Source organism: Amblyomma maculatum, chromosome 2 (genome assembly GCF_055883805.1).
Source record: "Amblyomma maculatum isolate TAMU_Amacu chromosome 2, ASM5588380v1, whole genome shotgun sequence".
NCBI lineage: Eukaryota > Metazoa > Arthropoda > Arachnida > Ixodida > Ixodidae > Amblyomma > Amblyomma maculatum.
Genome location: NC_139345.1, coordinates 85,458,637 through 85,475,813, shown reverse-complemented (window position 1 = coordinate 85,475,813; position 17,177 = coordinate 85,458,637). Strand labels below are relative to the sequence as shown.

At 42.3% G+C, this 17,177-nt stretch overlaps 1 protein-coding gene across 1 annotated transcript; it reads right to left on the bottom strand.

The window, feature by feature from the left end:
• Positions 1-502: 502 nt before the first annotated feature.
• On the bottom strand, positions 503-16,945 carry hay (ATP-dependent DNA helicase hay). The gene is made up of 21 exons (XM_084594659.1): positions 16,759-16,945; positions 16,530-16,610; positions 16,266-16,390; positions 16,035-16,115; positions 15,342-15,497; positions 15,163-15,237; positions 14,960-15,076; positions 13,437-13,615; positions 13,027-13,098; positions 12,835-12,941; positions 10,757-10,860; positions 10,069-10,141; positions 7,291-7,410; positions 6,506-6,708; positions 6,291-6,356; positions 5,489-5,625; positions 4,215-4,429; positions 2,159-2,307; positions 1,421-1,549; positions 693-833; positions 503-598 (listed from the first exon to the last, which is right to left on the bottom strand). Exons 1-20 carry the CDS (start codon positions 16,772-16,774, stop codon positions 702-704), a joined length of 2,337 nt encoding a protein of 778 aa, XP_084450785.1. The 5' UTR covers positions 16,775-16,945; the 3' UTR covers positions 503-598; positions 693-701.
• Positions 16,946-17,177: the final 232 nt, after the last annotated feature.

Sequence of the window (17,177 nt, the reverse complement as noted above, 5' to 3'; positions counted from 1 at the left end):
TACACAGACTAAATAAAAAAAAAAAACAGTATTGTGTACTCTCAGATAACAGGCTGTGTCGATGCATCAGAAGTATGTAACAATAGGTAGACATTCTCTTCACCTGGAGTGTACTCATCCCTGGAGAGGGACTCATTGTGTGCACATTCAACAACGTCCAAGTTTTTTTCCCCCATTGTTGTTACTGTATTCCACTGTACATATCACATACTGCAGGACATTAAAAATATTGTTTACGACCACTCACTTGTCTTGCTTTTCCGAAACGATGTCTTAAAATTGAGCATCTGGCGTGGAAGAACATAGGACCGTAACTTGCTTTATGCATCTTAATTTATGGTGCCAGGTCCAAATCAATATGCATGTAGTAGTCCTCCTATGACACTGAAATACAAGACATTACGCAGTCTGTTCATTGACCATTTATTTTATTCAAATAATGCCCGCCACAGTACACAGGCATTACCAGTGCCTCTTTAAATACTTCGCAAATGTTTTATGCAAAAAAAAAAGGTTCGCTGTTTTATTACACAGTTCTCTATAACGCATACGAATGTGTGATGACGTCTTGCTTGTTCCACTTGATATGTTTTATACACTGTAAAAAAAAAAAAAAAAAAAAAAAAAAAAAGGCACCTTTTTCACGCTGCTAGTTGCACCGATTAACCAGCATGCTCCGGCTTCACACTTACCTAATGTGACTAAGTTTTTCGGAACCGCTTGAATAGTGGGTGCCTCAAAGACATGTCTTTCTTCTTATCTGTCTTATACTCGAGGTAGACTGCGCTGTCTGCACCAGACATCGAACTCATATTCCCGGCTCTTCTAGACATCTGTGAAAGAAAAAAGTGCAGTCTTGGAATCACCACGAGAAATGCCGTAAAATCCACAACAGCAATACAAGTACACTAGTGAATATTTGTTTGTAGGAATGAAACACAGGTGGCTGCATATACACATATACTGCATATACTACTGCATATACACAAAAAAAAGGCTTGATTTCTTGTGTTGTTTATAACGGGTTCGTAGTGGAGGCCTCCTGAAATTTCAACTGCCTCAAGTTTTTTAATTGGCACCAAAATCGCACAGTACATGGGTGCCTCGCTTTCTGCCGCAGCAAACGTAAGATTAAACCCGCATACTTGGATTCAGCACTCAAGCTACAGCGGTGTAGCTTTCCTTATTGTTTATTTATTAGTTTAGTTATTAGAGGTGTCCAACGCTTTACAACTGATGTGCCCTAGTGCCGCATTGATGGTAGCAGCGTTCAGCACTTGTCGGGCGAATGTGGTCAGCGATCATGACATTGCTTGCGCCCCCCCATTCCCAAACAACTTCACTACGCCTTGTTTACTGCACTGAGCATGGATGCAGAAAAAGACGAGGGCGGCAAAGTAACTACAGAGGGTAGTCTGACCTGAACGCGGTGACCCGTTGGACCAGTCTCGCCAGCCACCCGCTCCTCCTCTGCATCTGCATCGTTAGCCGCAAGCACTTGCTGCAGCAGGTTGGTCTGCTCGTCCTTCGTGCGATATGCAAGGTCCTCCTACACAAAGGAACAATGCGAAGGCACACCTTCAAAGAACAGTAGCAGTCTTACTCGTGGTATTCACAGTAAAGCAAAGTGGCTGCAACAAAGCCAGTAATGAGGCAGATCAAGAAAAAAATCCTGCCTACTAAAGGCTTTGTATGCTTGCATATGCAATGAATCGTGCCACAGTGCGAGTAAATGCAGTAAAGAACCCGCCAACTGATATTGAAAAGTGTGTGATCCTGGGCATCTCTCACATTCGCAATAAGTAGTTATTCCACACATCGCTGAAGACCGAGCAGCAAAGGGGACTCAAGTGGCATGTATTGGGCGCGGGGACATACCGTGGCGCCACCACTCTGAAGCGCCCGCAAGATGGGATAATACACGTTGAACTGCTGCTGTAGGATTCTTTCCTAGGCAGTTCAGTTGCACCTCAGTCTGGGCCTGTATAAGCTTATTTTTAGGTATGAGACTCACTCATTCGGCTAAAAAGCACTACACTGAATCAGAGTTATCGAAGTTGGCGTGCTTTACTGCTACGACGATGCGCACAGACTGAAGCATTTATTCTTCCAACCAACCTCTCCATAAAAAAAACATTCTTGAAGCCTTATAGCTCACCTCATCCATGCCTTCCAACTTAGTGATGACCTTGTAGCTATACCCTTGGTTCACCAAGAAGCGCTGTCGTTTGCGTGAGTAGTGCATCTCCATGGTGTCCTCGGACACCAGCGAGTAGAAGAAGGCATTGTACTCCTCCGCAATTGCGCCTGTACGAAGCCAAAAACACAAAACTTCTGTAAAGCTGCCGCATTTGTTTTCCTGACAGCACGCTAGAGTCACGCATAAAAAAATTCATACACACTGGAAGAATACAGTCAAGAAACAAGGAAGCCCAATGGTTTTCAAAGAAGGCACTGGGGAGCCATTTGCATCAGCTTCCTGACACGCATGCCAGAAAGAGCACACAGATGCAAGCCGTTGCAAAGCACCGGGAATTTCAACCACCTGGCCATCTCGCAGTACACGGACGCCTTGCTTTTCACCTCCATCGAAAAGCAGCCTGCCGTCTGGATCAAACTCGCGTCTTTAGGATCAGCAGTCGAGCACCCCTAACCAAAGAGCAACTACAAAGCATGCCTAAAATCAATTATCAGTGGCTGGCTAACACTATGATTAAAGCAGATGAAGGCAAGAATTGAAGCATGCGATGACTGCTACGGGAACTTGAAAAGCGCTCTAAAAGAACTCCAGGTTGGTTTTTGGCAGAACAAAGATTCAAGCAGAGCTTTTTGATCGCAACAGTTAGAAACCCTGCGTGTTTCCAAAAGTGACTAGTCCGAAGGATCATTTTTCGAGTGCTTACGCTTGCCGGCACCACCTAGTAGCAACCAATATAAGCTGTCATTAGATGCTACTATTAAAGGCTACCCTGCAACAACTTTTTGCTTTGTAAAAGGAGTGCCTTTCGGCAGTGCATCAAGTCGTAGTACTAAAATCAAAATATGGCATTCATAACAGAAGTGTATGTGTCGGCGATCACCTGAAAAGACCACCATTTTTCGAACAAACCAGAAAATGAGTGGCGATAACTAAGAGCCGGAAATGACTTAGAAATGGGCACAATTGGAACCTGGGGCGTAGTTCGTATGACATTTTGTCAGCTTGCTGCTGCTTACAGAAACATCGGTAAGGAAGCATTACATTCGTACACTTTATTGATGTGGACACCAATCGGATGAATTTACAGCACTGCAAAAGAACGCTTACCAACCTGGATAGATTTTGTGCTTTTTCTCTATATTTCCCGTACTTTAGAAATGGGTGCAGCATGTGTTTTGTTTGCTGCTACATGAGTGCTGTGATCACACCTGAAATTATAATTTTAGCCTTTTACGCAGTCTGATCGCTCACAATGGGCCCAGTTTGAGGACGGCTGTTGGGTGCCTGGTCATGCACCATGCATATCCGGCGATTTTCCCAGCTCTGCGAATATCCGCCAGGTGAAAACTTCATTGACCACACAGGTTTTAGATTGAAAGTAACAGAACTAATTTCGTAAAAGCAAGAAATTTTATTGCAATTACTTTTGCAACACACACAGCCCATTAAGAGGCACTGTAACCACAATGAAATTTCGTCGTAGGTGCCCTTTCAACTACAAAACAACATTACCTTTTTTGCTTGTTTTACCTCTTCAGTTACCTTCTGGACTATTATAGTGATGCTTTTTTCATTACTGCATCCCTTTTACCCATTTTGCTGCCGGGAAGTTGCATTTTTGTCAACAACCTAGACGTTTGCAACTTGAGGATAGTCTGTCCATTGACAGCTGATGTTGTAACAATCTAAAACCAATGTTTTGGCTACGCGATGTCAGTGCACATTAAAGAACCCCAGGTGGTCGAAATTTCCGGAGTCCTCCACTACGACGCCTCTCATAGCCTGAGTCATTTTGGGACGTTAAACTCTACAAACCAAACCAAACCAAGTTTTGGCATGCTCAGACCACTATTTTTTTTATACATAGACCTCACGGGAAGCTTCACAACAGGTGAAGATCAATACAAGAGCAATGAGCTGTCGGTGTGAAAAAAAGTTTCAAAAAATCCTGCTCAAGGCCATGCCATGAAACTATGGTGAGTAGAGTGGTGAAGTGCAGCATGCTGCTATGTACCTTTCTTGGCCCTGAGAATGCGACCCAATCGCTGGGCCTCCTGTCTCCTGGAGCCACCATGCGCAGATACTTGGATCAGCACGTTTGCCTCTGGCAGATCGAAGGAGGTGTCGGCCACCTTGGATACAAAAATGGTGTTCACTTTGGGATTATACTTGAAGTTCTGCAGGATCTGCATCCGCTCCTGCTGGGATGTGGGGCCATAGATGTACGGCCTGCCAGAAGAAGTTGCCACAAATCACCACTTTGAGAAGCAAGCACCGACAAAACGAATATTTAGCAATTTAGAAACGCTTGTATACAATGCTGTGCTGCAAATTTTTTGCGTGGCACAGCAATAAATGACATTAAGTTACGGCAACTGTACAACCTTTCGAGAGCCTGTGAATTTAGCCAGGAATATTCCATAGGACATCTGCTAATGCCACAAAATGCCGTGTGTACACTTAGCTATTGATGTTGAGTGCAAAGAAGCGTAACGTAGCCGTTCCCCAAGTATGAGAAACTGACCTACATGATGCTGCACACCATACAATACTTCACATATGTATGGCATATGAAATCTTTCACAGACTCACTCGAGGAAACTTCACCTTACTGGAATCTCACATCACACGACTCATCTGTTAACACATTCCTAATGTGAACGGCTGTTACTAGAAAGGTGTAACCAAAGTGGCTGTACATTTGTGGGGCAACTCCGTGCATGACACAAGGAAAGCATTTTAAGCCCCGCATTACAATTTCTAATCGTCTAAAATAAATGATGAGATTTGCCTCGGGTAATGATTGATCCTTCATTCTGTTGACTCCACCATGATCAGAGCAGCACTAATGGCATAATGTATCAGTTTCATTAATTCACAAGAAAAAGTCCCTCGAGCTGTCTTTATTAACTAACGAGCATTCCTTAAAAACAATTCTATTTTGTTTTAGCTTTCTGTCTACATGCACCCCGTACACAGAGAGCAGTCTGGATAGTGCACATTATTTTCTCATCTTTGCCAGCACATTGCCCGTCAATCTTGGATCAAACTTTTCCTGACATGCAAAATATTATGTTAACAAACACAAATTGCGTCAGTTCACAAATAACTTAAAAGACAAAATGAAAATAAGGATTACATATTGTATGCATAAAAAGAAACTGAAAACAACATGAGATCAGCTACGAATTGCCTTTTAGCAATTCTAAAAATGGAGTTTTACAAAGAAACACTGTTCCAGGCACAAACGTTTCCTGCATTACAACCCTGTTATTTGCAGAAACTAACCTGTTCATCTTGATGGCGTAGTGCTTTAAGGCAAACACATTGTCTGAAAATACGATGATTTTGTCATTTCGCCTCTCGTGAAATTTGATGAGGAACTGGCAAGCCCTGAACTTGTTCGGATTCATGACGAACAGCAGCTGAAAAAACACAGAAACAATTTCTGTTTAGCCACACTAATAAAAAAAAAAGTTTCTCAAGGAAGGTCAGGGTGTTGTTCTACAGCCAGACTGCATTAAGTACTATTATCCAACAGCACTGCCTTTTGCAGGAGTTGCCTTCCATACAGAGGTTTAACGTGAAAGGAACAAGCATTACAACCATTTCTATTTAAAGCTATCCCCACGCTTGCAAGCTGCTGCGCGATATTTGCAGTAGCAATGAGTGCCAAAAACAGGCCTCACAGAACACTAGCAATTATATAGCAGCACGCCAAAAAGACAGTTACGAACAGTGAGCAGCGACTGCGACAAAGGTCACAACATAGAGGTGCATACATAAGTAGACAGAACATGTGGCCTTGCATCTGAGTGCAATCATGCCTTCTCCATCAGAAACGAACACGCGCCATAGCCAGGATGTTCGATTAGGCAATGTGCGGAAATTGTTATTGTAAGGCTGCAGTGCACGCCGTTTACTTTTGTCTTCGCCTGTACATTTGAACCATCCAAGACTGCTCAATTCATTACTCCAAATTCTATTCTAATGGATGCGACTGACAACACTGCACCAGCTCCAAATGCATGCCTCTGAAGAACAAGTTTCTACCAGAAAAACAAGAAGACATTGAAGAAGTCCTTCTTACCAGCTTTTTACATGCTCTGGCAGAGAGGTACTCTCTGTAGAACTCCGGTGTCATTGGGCACCACACCTAACAGAAAATAAATGCACATCAAATTTAAGCATAATAGGAATAAAGAATACAGAGAGCCTTTTCTCCCGCCCCTCCTTTAATTCACAGGAGTAAAAATTGGACAACATTTTCAAGTTCAAACAAGAATACAAAATACAAATCCTTACCTCAGCGCACTGTACTTTGGCAATGTAGCCATTGTTCTGAAGCTCCAGCCAATTGGCTTCGTACAGCTTGGGGCCAATGAGGAAGTTGAGGTCCTGAATCTTGTCGTCTTCTCGAACCAGAGTGGCTGTAAGCCCCAATTTGCAGTGGGCTTGCACTATTGTCAGCACCCGCCGGAACATCTTGGCCGGAATGGTGTGCACCTCTGCAGAGCACCATGGTGCGGAAATGTGGGGCAATTGTGAGCAACCAGCGAAGCAAGGTACTACACATGTTCTTACATTGCTGAAAGCACGCAGTAAAACTACAAGTGTTAATGCATGTAATCAGTATTTTCTCTTTCTCAGTTTTCATCCCTAATGGACATAAATGAACTTGGAAAATTCACTCCACTGGAAAGAACTACACGACTTATCCTTATGCACATGCAACGACTAAGTGCTCTAGCTTACATATAAGCGACACACAGTTCAGCAAAACAGTATGAAAATGTAATGCTTTTGTGCTGACATAGGCATTCTGTCCCCCACACTTTTTAATCCCCAGTCGCACATTTTGTTCCCTGTCCTAGCAATGTCAGTGTTGTCAGCATTTGCATAAAGCTGTGTTTGGATTCGACTTCTGAATCTGAGGAACTAAGTGCATCGCAAAACCTAGATTACCACTCCAGGCCTTTGAAGTATTCGCCCACAGCAGAGGAGAGCACACATGCCGGAAAATGCTAAACAGAAGTGCCAGAGTATTCCTTCGGACTAACTGTGAAGTTAAATGGTACACGTGCACTTGCCATCTAGCAGCATGAGCCCCCACTCTTGCTCCTTCAGCCATGCCATGACCTGCTCAGCCTCCCAGGAACGCCTCTGTGTGTGGGTGATCATGGAGTAGGTGGTGATGCAGATTCCACAACCTGAAAGGAATCAGCAAACTTGACTCCAACTTGCTCCAATGTCCCTACGCATAGGACATGTAGGACATCAGAAACAGTGCTGTAAGGCATCCTTCAAGTAGGATAGACTCCGTGACCACGCGCTCAGACTCATTACAATCTGCCTGTTGTGATCTAACGCTATTTTGCAATCACTGCTCACTGGCAGAGGACTTCAGCTTCTAAGGCAATCATGTATCTGTGGTGCAACTCAAAAGGTCAACAAATACATAATTAGCCATTGCACAGTCAACAACACATTTTCAAACATTCCAACGACACACAGCTAGGAATACTTTTGCTAACTTATGAGCACTGTGTTTCGCATATAGCAGCAGCCATCCAGAGGGTTGTTACCATGAAAAAGAGAAGGTATGACGGCAGCAGAGGAATGTGCAATCAGTCTTCTAATCTAAAGTCTTTCATTTTACAACCCCAGCTGTTAAGCTGTGTTGTAAAATGCAAAAAAAGACCACATACAAGTGATCTATAATTGTACATATATGCATGTCATTCTCAAATTCTTCACCGAAATATATCAAAAAATGAAAATACCTCAAGGCTGTCACCGAATTTCAAGTTACGAAGTGGTAGGTAACCATTCTGTGAGCCTTTCTTTTATAGCTCTTTTCGTTTGCCTGCAGTGTGCTTCTTTCAACTTTATTTATCTAAACTAGAAGCCATACGCCAAACAAATCACTGAAGCGGCAGCTAATGTCATTTTCCAGTTCACACACTACCAGAAATTTCTGCTCTTGCACAGCAATAAGCATTTCTGGAGCACAATGAAATATTAAAGGCTGTATCTTTCATTTGGCTTGGTTAATGGGGTTTAACGTCTCAAAGCAACTCAGGCTATGAGAGGCGCTGTAGTGGGGAGCTCCGGAAATTTAGAAACGTGCACTGACATTGCATAGCACATGGGCACCTTGCTTTTCGCCTCCATTGAAAAACGGTCGCCGTGGTTGGGGTTCGATCCCGCATCCTTGGGCACAGCAGTCGAGCACCCTAACCACTGCACCACCACAGCGGTGTTTTATATCTTTGAAGATGTCATAAGCAGTGTGGCATCAGCACATTTCAGACACTGCAAACAGAGAATAAACACTACACGCCTGATATGCATCACAGGGCCCCTTTGTAAGCTTAACAATAAGTGCAATGAAAACTTTCCTCTATCGGTGCCTGGGAAGAATTTCTCAAGGATAGCTAGCATCTTTACCAGACTTTCTCGTCTCCGTGACCTTAAGGTGGGGCACGAGGTTTTGCCCAGCTCTTAGTTAACGTGCACCAACACACCACCATAACCACAAACGTACACATTTGCAATGAAGAAAGAGTACCAAAATGTTTGGTCTGTATCTTACAGGTGTATATTAAGCGAATATGAAGAAATGTGCAAGAATACTGCAATTCGGAACAAAGATCGAAAATGATAAGTGGCAAGCAAGAAAGCAGCTTCAAAAACGTTTGTAGCAAAAAAAAAGAAAGAAAAGGAAGCAAGGGACGGAGGTGGAGGATGCAAAATGGTTTCCAGAGCCCATAGAACTTCAACCTGGCAGGTTCTACAAATGTATAGGTGAAAGAGCAATAGAAGAAGCAGAATAATCTGCTTATTTTGTTTGCCCCTTGCCACAATTCCATACTGATAAGCAAAAAGCATTATTACATGGAGGTTGTCACATTTCAACATTCATTAAAGCTGCAGCATAACAATATTCAGATTATGGAGTAGTACCATCTTGCAAATAGGTAAGAAAAAAAAAAGCCCCGGGTTTGAGCTGCCATTTCCGTCGTAATAGGGTACTATTGTAAATATGGCAATAGTTTCTGATCGCCAATCAATGGCCTTAATGCCTGCAAATGCCCTGTTATAGTGTATAGCTAGACGACTAACCTAGATGAGAGAAAAAAAAAAAAGAGGATAATGACAGAACCTCTTCATGAATATGCACACAACAGGCATTCCTCATGTGTCCATTCCCAATAACCACACTCCATCCTACCTTCCATCTTTACACGGTTCCAAAGCTTTGTTCTCATAACAGCTAAGGGCAAAGACACACAAAAGGCTCCATTTCAGACAAGCATGGTAAGATGCCATGCATCAGCTTAGCCTACGATAAGTGGCTGAAATGCACACCATACCATACCATGTACCATATATGAATACCATATGGACACCAAGAGCAAATCAGTAAAAGAAAAAGCATTTGCAAGGTAACACCAAGCCATCCCAGTTACCAAAAATATTTCTAGAAATTCTGAGCACAATTTATAAAAACTGCTTATTAGCCACATGTTGCCAAAAATGCTTATAACCCTTATTCTCGTGAAAGAAAGACACTACAACTTGGTTTACATGTCATAACGTGTCTAACTACATGCAATATGCAAGGCCAGCTACCCCTTCGAAGAAAAAAGAAAAAAAAAAAGGACAACTTACTCTCTCTTGACTAAAGCCATCCTTCACTTCATAATGCACTTATGTGTGTCTAACATTAGCAAACCTACACTAAGCTTTAGCATTCATACAAATCAATGACGGAATTGATTACAGGTCTTGCAGAAGACGTTAGGAACTAAAAAAGTCACAATAATACCCATTCACACCCCAAGGGGGCACCAAGTCTCACTCACCCATAGGCTTGTCCTTGGCCTCTGATGTAAACCTGCAAATGACACTGTCGTCTGCTGTTGACCACATCTTGAACTGCAACAGTCAAGGCTAAAATCAGCGTAATGTCTAACCACTGACTCTCACAACAATCCTGCTGTTCGCTTAACTGACTTGACAAGAAAAAGGAACAAATAAAGCTTGCAGTTGTGTCTGTGCTAATGCCAGGCTAGAATATTGCATGTCTGATCAGGTACGCTGGTGCTTTTGTTTTATAATGTTTATTGCCTCAGAGCATAAAGGAATATGTAAAAAGAAAATTAAAAGGGGTATTAAATGAAAGAAAAAAGGTTGGCTGTTCTAATAAAATTCAAGAGGGAACGATGATAAGACCCTTGCGTGCAAGCAGTGTAAGAAGATGGGTTGTTCGGCAAAAGGCCCACTGCTGTCAATGCCGGGCAAACCCACGAGTGATGAATATCTGCCTCACTATTTCTTTTGTCCTTGCTTGTCCGCCACAACTTCTGCTTATCCGCGGCCATGCGTACAGTGCACGCTTACGAAGTCACTGGTGCTCCTAATTTCAGACTGACCAGCATCTACGACTGCCGCTGTGCTCAGAGATCAAACCACGTACATGAGGATGCCAAGGCTCACGGCAAACATCATGTGCTAGCGTGCATTACAAATGCACAAGGAACTGTGACTAACCTGTGCTTTCCATTGTTCCACAGACACACCAGAGTTGCACAGCACAAGGCACCGCTTGCGTACTGTACAACATGCTGTAACTCCCACCAGCGACTTCCCAGCGCCTGCACGCACATGTAAGGTATGTTAACGCCACACATTATGTGTCAATGTTTTTACCGTACATAAGACTATGCTTCAACTTTCCACTGTATCTAACCCATTCCTCAGTGAATACTAAATCTAACATTAGTATAACTGCAACACTAAGAAAGTGGTCACTGTGATATACATGCCGATGTAGACACAGAAAAATGCACTATAATAATAATAATAATTAAAAAAAAAAAAACACTAATCAATGCTCCCTATAACTGAGGGAGGTTATTGTTTTGTTGCAGTTAAGTAGTTAGACCAGAACTAGGTCAAATTATAATGTAATGGCAAACACGTTTATATGTATTTTTTTCTTTACATAATGATAACAAAAAGGCCCACTAATGCCTAGAAAATCTGCATGGAATCTCGTAACAAATAAACAATGAGCCATAAAATGATTATGGAAAGGTCAAAATGAGCAAAAACCGCATGTGGGAAGCCTCACAGCTTGGACTGTTTCAAGCGTGCTATTTGATTTATCCCTTCTCCGGCACTACTTTCAGACTGGCTGCATAGGACATGAAGAGAGTGATAGCAGACCTGAACTCACAAGATGACAATAATGAAGCGATATATTTGCTGAGGAAGCAAGGATGCACGTCTGCTACACACAAATTTTGAACTGTTTAACTGCAGCCCTAGAGACTGCAGATGACTTGATCAGCCTCCAGATAAATGGACTCCGTTCACAGATTCTAAAGCAGCCCTTCAAGGCCTGCGAGCCGCACTACGCCGCAAGTTACACGTACAACTTGTTGCAGAAATCCATAAGCTGCACCCCGGTGCCACATCGAAAGGCCGTTATATCATTCTTCAGTAGCCGTCAGTATGCTGCGGAATTAAAGGAAACCACCAGGCAGACAAGGGTGCCCATCCTGGCCACAATGACGAACTTGCGGTCAGAATCCCTGTATCAAGAGTTGATGCAGCGTGTGGACTTTGCCCTTTGGCGCTACAGCTCACACTTTCAGCATGGAACACGGGGTAGTTCTGCAACCGTCACCTCATGACAGTAGACCCTATACTGCGCCTTTGTATCCTCCTTAACACAGCACATGGCGAACATTAACAGCACCGTGCTGTTTATGGCTCGGTGTCGCTTTAGCAAGCAAATATGCTTTCCAAATTGGAATGGCCGACAGCCCTGCTTGTGAAAGATGTCTATCTATCATCTCCTTTGTGAAAAAAATATGCTGTGCTATACTCTGAACCGCCGAGATCATCGCCCTTTCAGAGCGAATAAAGTCATCGGTCAGTGGCCAGAGCAGTTGACTGCCTTCAAGAACTACAAGGCACTGTTTTGTCACTTGAGAGCCACTAGTGACAAATTGTTTCTGTGCTTCTCATTCCTTCTTTTTAATCCCTTGATTCCTCTCCCCCAATGCAGGGTAGCGAAATGGAAACATTTCTGGTTAACATTCTTGCCTTCACTCTTCCTCTCGATTTATCTTAACTCTCTAGTTGGGATAGTTGGTACTGACTTTCTAAATTGGGAAAATGGCAGACATGGACAGGAAATGACAGAACTGCCAGTCGTCCTATCATTTTCTGTCCTGCCTGCGTCTACCATTTCGCCACCAATCACAAATTTAGTATGTTACAATCAGGCGGAATGATTTGTAAATCCTATATGTTCTAGTCTACTTTTCCACTGCCAAAAGGGAACACTGCTTGTGAAGGACGACTGCTATGCACACAATGATTGTTCCCTTCAACTCACAGCACGAGATTTTTTAAGCATTATTTTCACGAGGGCTACACGGGCACAAACGATCCTCTCCCCGCACAGTTAGGCTATGCCACCATTCACTTCCTAACTGCGATTACAAAATAAACATATAACCAATGAGAATAAGCTCATTGCAGCAATACAACCAAGTCACCGATATGTGCGAAAATTAGGCGCAGCATTCCATTGTGAAAGACCTGCTTCAGCTTACCGCATGGGAGAACAATGACTCCTGATCTTCCTCGTCCATTTCCAAACATCTTTCTCAAACTTTTCTCTTGATAAGGTCGCAGTATGGCAGAAGGCTTGAGATCAACGCTGTGATTAAAGAAGGTACAGGTAGCTCACAAAGTGCCATCAGTGGCAAGAAACATTACACTCGAGATGTACAAAATGTGCTCACTGGATGTCTGGGTTGACAGTGTCATTCTTGAAGTCGTATTCTGCCAGCAGAGGATACTCAAGTTCTATGCACCTGAGGAAGAAATGGCATATTTTAAAATTTGCTTGTAAAATATTGCAACACTGAAACATCTACGGTGCCCTCACACCAAAACTGCATATATAACACATAGGAAACCAGTGGCCACTATCACAAGAAGGAAAAGAATGGTGACATCTATCAAAGTAGACATGCAACATGCATACAATGAGTATTATTAGCACATTGTCCTAAGCTTCTCCTTGACAGCACTATGCCAAATAGAATTACAGGTTTGACAAGTGACAACACTAGAATGACCTGCAATAGAAAGCAACATTGTAAGTGCAGCTTATGACTTCGAAGTTCCATGGCAATAAGATAACTTTTACCTCTTTTGAAGCTTTTCAATGTGGTCTTGGTTGACTTCAAACGACACTGTTTGAGAGTCTTCAACATCGTCATCATCCTTCTCCATCTTTTCATAGAAGGCAGTGATATCGTCTGGAACAATTCCCATTTGACTTTTGTCTTCAGCCTTGTCCTCTCCTGCAGTCTGGGGTTTATTTGGCTACAACCAATTCAGAACAAAAAACAGATTAATGTGCAGAAGCCATACCTGGTCAATCGGCTGCATATTAAGCTTCTATCAAGTGAATTCCCTTGCAAACAAAAATGCCACAAGTATCTTTCAATGTCTTACACTGTCCACTAACAGAAGCTTCTTGCTTTACATTCAAGTATGAATCTATTTCTGTCATGTGCATACTGCAGACAAAAAGAAAAAAAAAAGGAGAAAAGGTCATATCAGCCCTGAAGTAAAACCAGGTGTACCATGCATCAACGGTTGCGGGCACTAAGCTAATAAGAAATATTAATGGCAATGTGTGGTCACACCTTGGCAAAATATTCAGTACATCAAATAAAATGTAAAACTAATAAAAGGTATTCATACCAATCTCTCACATATGAAAGAAGAGAGGAAAATATGAAGCTGGGCATCCATGACCACAACAGTGAATTATGCAATGTTACTGAATGCAGAATTTACAACATTAAGGTGCCAACTTGATTTCAAGATGAAGGGTACACAGAACTTCTGATGAAATTTGATGCATTGGGTCGAACAATTTAATAAATTACATGCACACAGTCATTTTATGAGAGTGGATGACATATGCAATATCAATTACAACTAGAAGTCAAAGCGTATTAAACACGGCTCCGTACGACGACAAACAACGTTAATATTTGGCAAACAATTACCCCTTAACAGGAATTAACCATTTGCTTATATATGACTACTTAGTTACTAAGCCATTATCCTCTATAAATATTTACCGAATGCTACTACTTAAAAATAGCACACATGTGCCTCTTTCCCTATTTGCATATAATGTGCTACCCATGCGGGCACACGGCAGGCTAAAAGCGCTCATGAAAAACTTAGCCACATCACAGTTTTCACACAACATTACGAACTGCAAAATGTGTATGATCATGCAGAACGAAACATGTATGGTTAGTGTGAACCTAATCTAGAATGTCTATCAGTTGTGCCGTTATTGCATCACTACCGTGATAATGCTCATATACAGTGAAACAGCCGTAAACACTTTTTGGCCCACTAGCACCGCTTAACATGCTGTCAGCTTATGTACCTTCAAATGTACTTTAGGCAGCTTTAAAAAATAAGTACAAGCATAAGAACTTACTTGATATGCATCCAAAATACAGCGCATTTAGCAGAAGCTTCTTAAGTGACTTAGTAGGCAAGCAAGCTCCTTTCACATCGGTGATTTAACTTGCTAGTCCTCTTGTATTCAACTCCCGCATACACTATTCCTGTACTTCAGTTGTTCAATACATGCACTGGTAAGCTTGCGCTGCTTTGCTCAAGGTTGTTCCAACTCACAAGTGTAGCGCTGAGAACATCCCTAGTGACAACGCTCAGATCTGTGTCATTTTCTGCATCCCGTCTCAAGCGGCACTGCTGTATGACGGAATCCTTCAACAGCTTCTGAAGAACATCCTGAAATGTTAAAGTATAAATGGATTAAACGTAAACCAGTCATCAAACCACAACTAGATTGCTTCTATAATAAAAAATGAACTCACTGGGAAAGGACTCTCCACAAAGTACCGGTTGTGTTTCAAGACAAGTTTTACCTTCCCGTAGCTGACAGTGCAAAGCTTAAAAAAAAAAAAGAAAAAATGATTAGGGGCAAAGACTAAGTGATTTCTTACTCAACCAACGAACAAAGAAACACAACAGGTTGTTGCTAAGGGTACCATACCTTTATAAATTCAACAATACCATCTGGAATGCTAGTCTTGCTAAGTCGCCTTAAGTATTCTATGATGTCTTGCGTCTGAAGCCCAACAGACACTGCTGCGTACAAGGAATATGATGTCAGCTTGTATTCGTGAATGTGCTGAGGCCTACAGACTGGCTGCAAAAAGAAAAGAGTTAATTCAGACTGGCTAACGTAAACCAGTGCACTGAGACTTTGTCACAGTATCACACATTAAGCCAAGAATTTACACAATTGAAGGTTTTTTTGCCAGCACAATTGGCAAAACAGTCGCAAAGTCACATTAAACTAAACTGACTCCATATAATTTGAAAAGCGTACAATTTGTAGAAAAATTTTTCTGACAATTTTAAAAATGGTCATCTTTCTTAGGGCCGCGCCACAGCTGTGGCAAAAGCTTACGATCACATTATGTTAAGCTGTTCGCACAAATTTCAAGACAAATGGAAATGATACACGCACTTTAACACTTCAGTAACATTTGCGTAATAAAAGTTCGCACTCTCTCTCTCCTACCATATAATCATAAAAGGCCGTGCCCGTTATGCTACTTAAATGGTGCTTACAAACGTAAATTGTTTTATATACAATCATTAGTTTTCATCCTCTCGTATTACATAAATGTTAGTTTAGTATGAAGCGCTTTGGCAGGTCCAATGAAAAACTTCGACTTACCTCAGATATTGCTATCAAAAAATCGTGTGCATGCTTATACACTGGTGAAAATGCCTCCAAGAAGACGTGACCATCGGCAGCCTGCAATTATATAAAGACACACTGAATTAATGCAATAATGGCCATCGCTAAAATAACAAATGTTAATTTTCTACTGAGACCCAAGCACTGGCAGCAGCGGGACGAAAGTGCGTTCCTTTCTAATCTTCAAAACTGCTAGCAGCCACTTACCACCCACAGAGGACGGGATGCATGATCAGGTCTGAGTTCCATTTGTGAACGATAGTCCTTGGCCCCGAATTCGTCTTCCACCGACGCAGTGCTGAGTTTCTGGCTAGCGGCTGCAGGGACACCTTCTATGATGGAGAGAGAAAGAAACCGATGCACATGAAGCGCACAGGGCGACAAAAACAAATAGCAGAGCCGTTCCTTAAAACCACAGGAACAAGCAACAAAAGGGTTTCGTGCAGAGAGTAAAACTGGCAAGTACTGTACCTCCATTTCCATCGTCATCGTCGCCCAGATCTTCTTGCGTGTTTTCCTCAAATTCCTGTCTTTTCTTCCAGCGTTTTGCTCCTGAAAACCCGGGAGCAAAGTGTAAACAATTGCCTTAAGGCTATCGCCTAAATGAAAGCAATGTTACAGATCCTCAAAACATTTATGAGTGACAGGAACCGGGGGTTTATTTTTTATTTCCAGCTTAAATTAGCTTGAAAACACTGACCTTTGGTTTTCCCCATGGTCTCAAAGCTCAAACGCAAACAACGATTACACAGCCATGCCGGGAAAAAGAGGGCACGATGGTTCTCGGCGCACCCGCGTGTCGACTCAAGTACGGCAAGCAGAGACGCAGACCACCGAGCACGGACCGACTACGACTGATGTTGAATGATGGAAATCGTAGGGCCAGACTCACGACTTCAAGCTTGTCCGAGATTTTGTATCTGTTGCACCGTGCGTATGCTAGAGGCGCCACGTTCTACTTTCACTTGCATTGCCCAAACAGGTTGATGCTTTCTTTCAGAATGGCATATAGCGCTCTTCTTCAGTGTGGCGAGACTTTAAAGCTAATCAAAATGCATATTACATAAGATGCCATACTACGTGTTTAAAAACTAATAAATTAATTAAAATATGAATGTA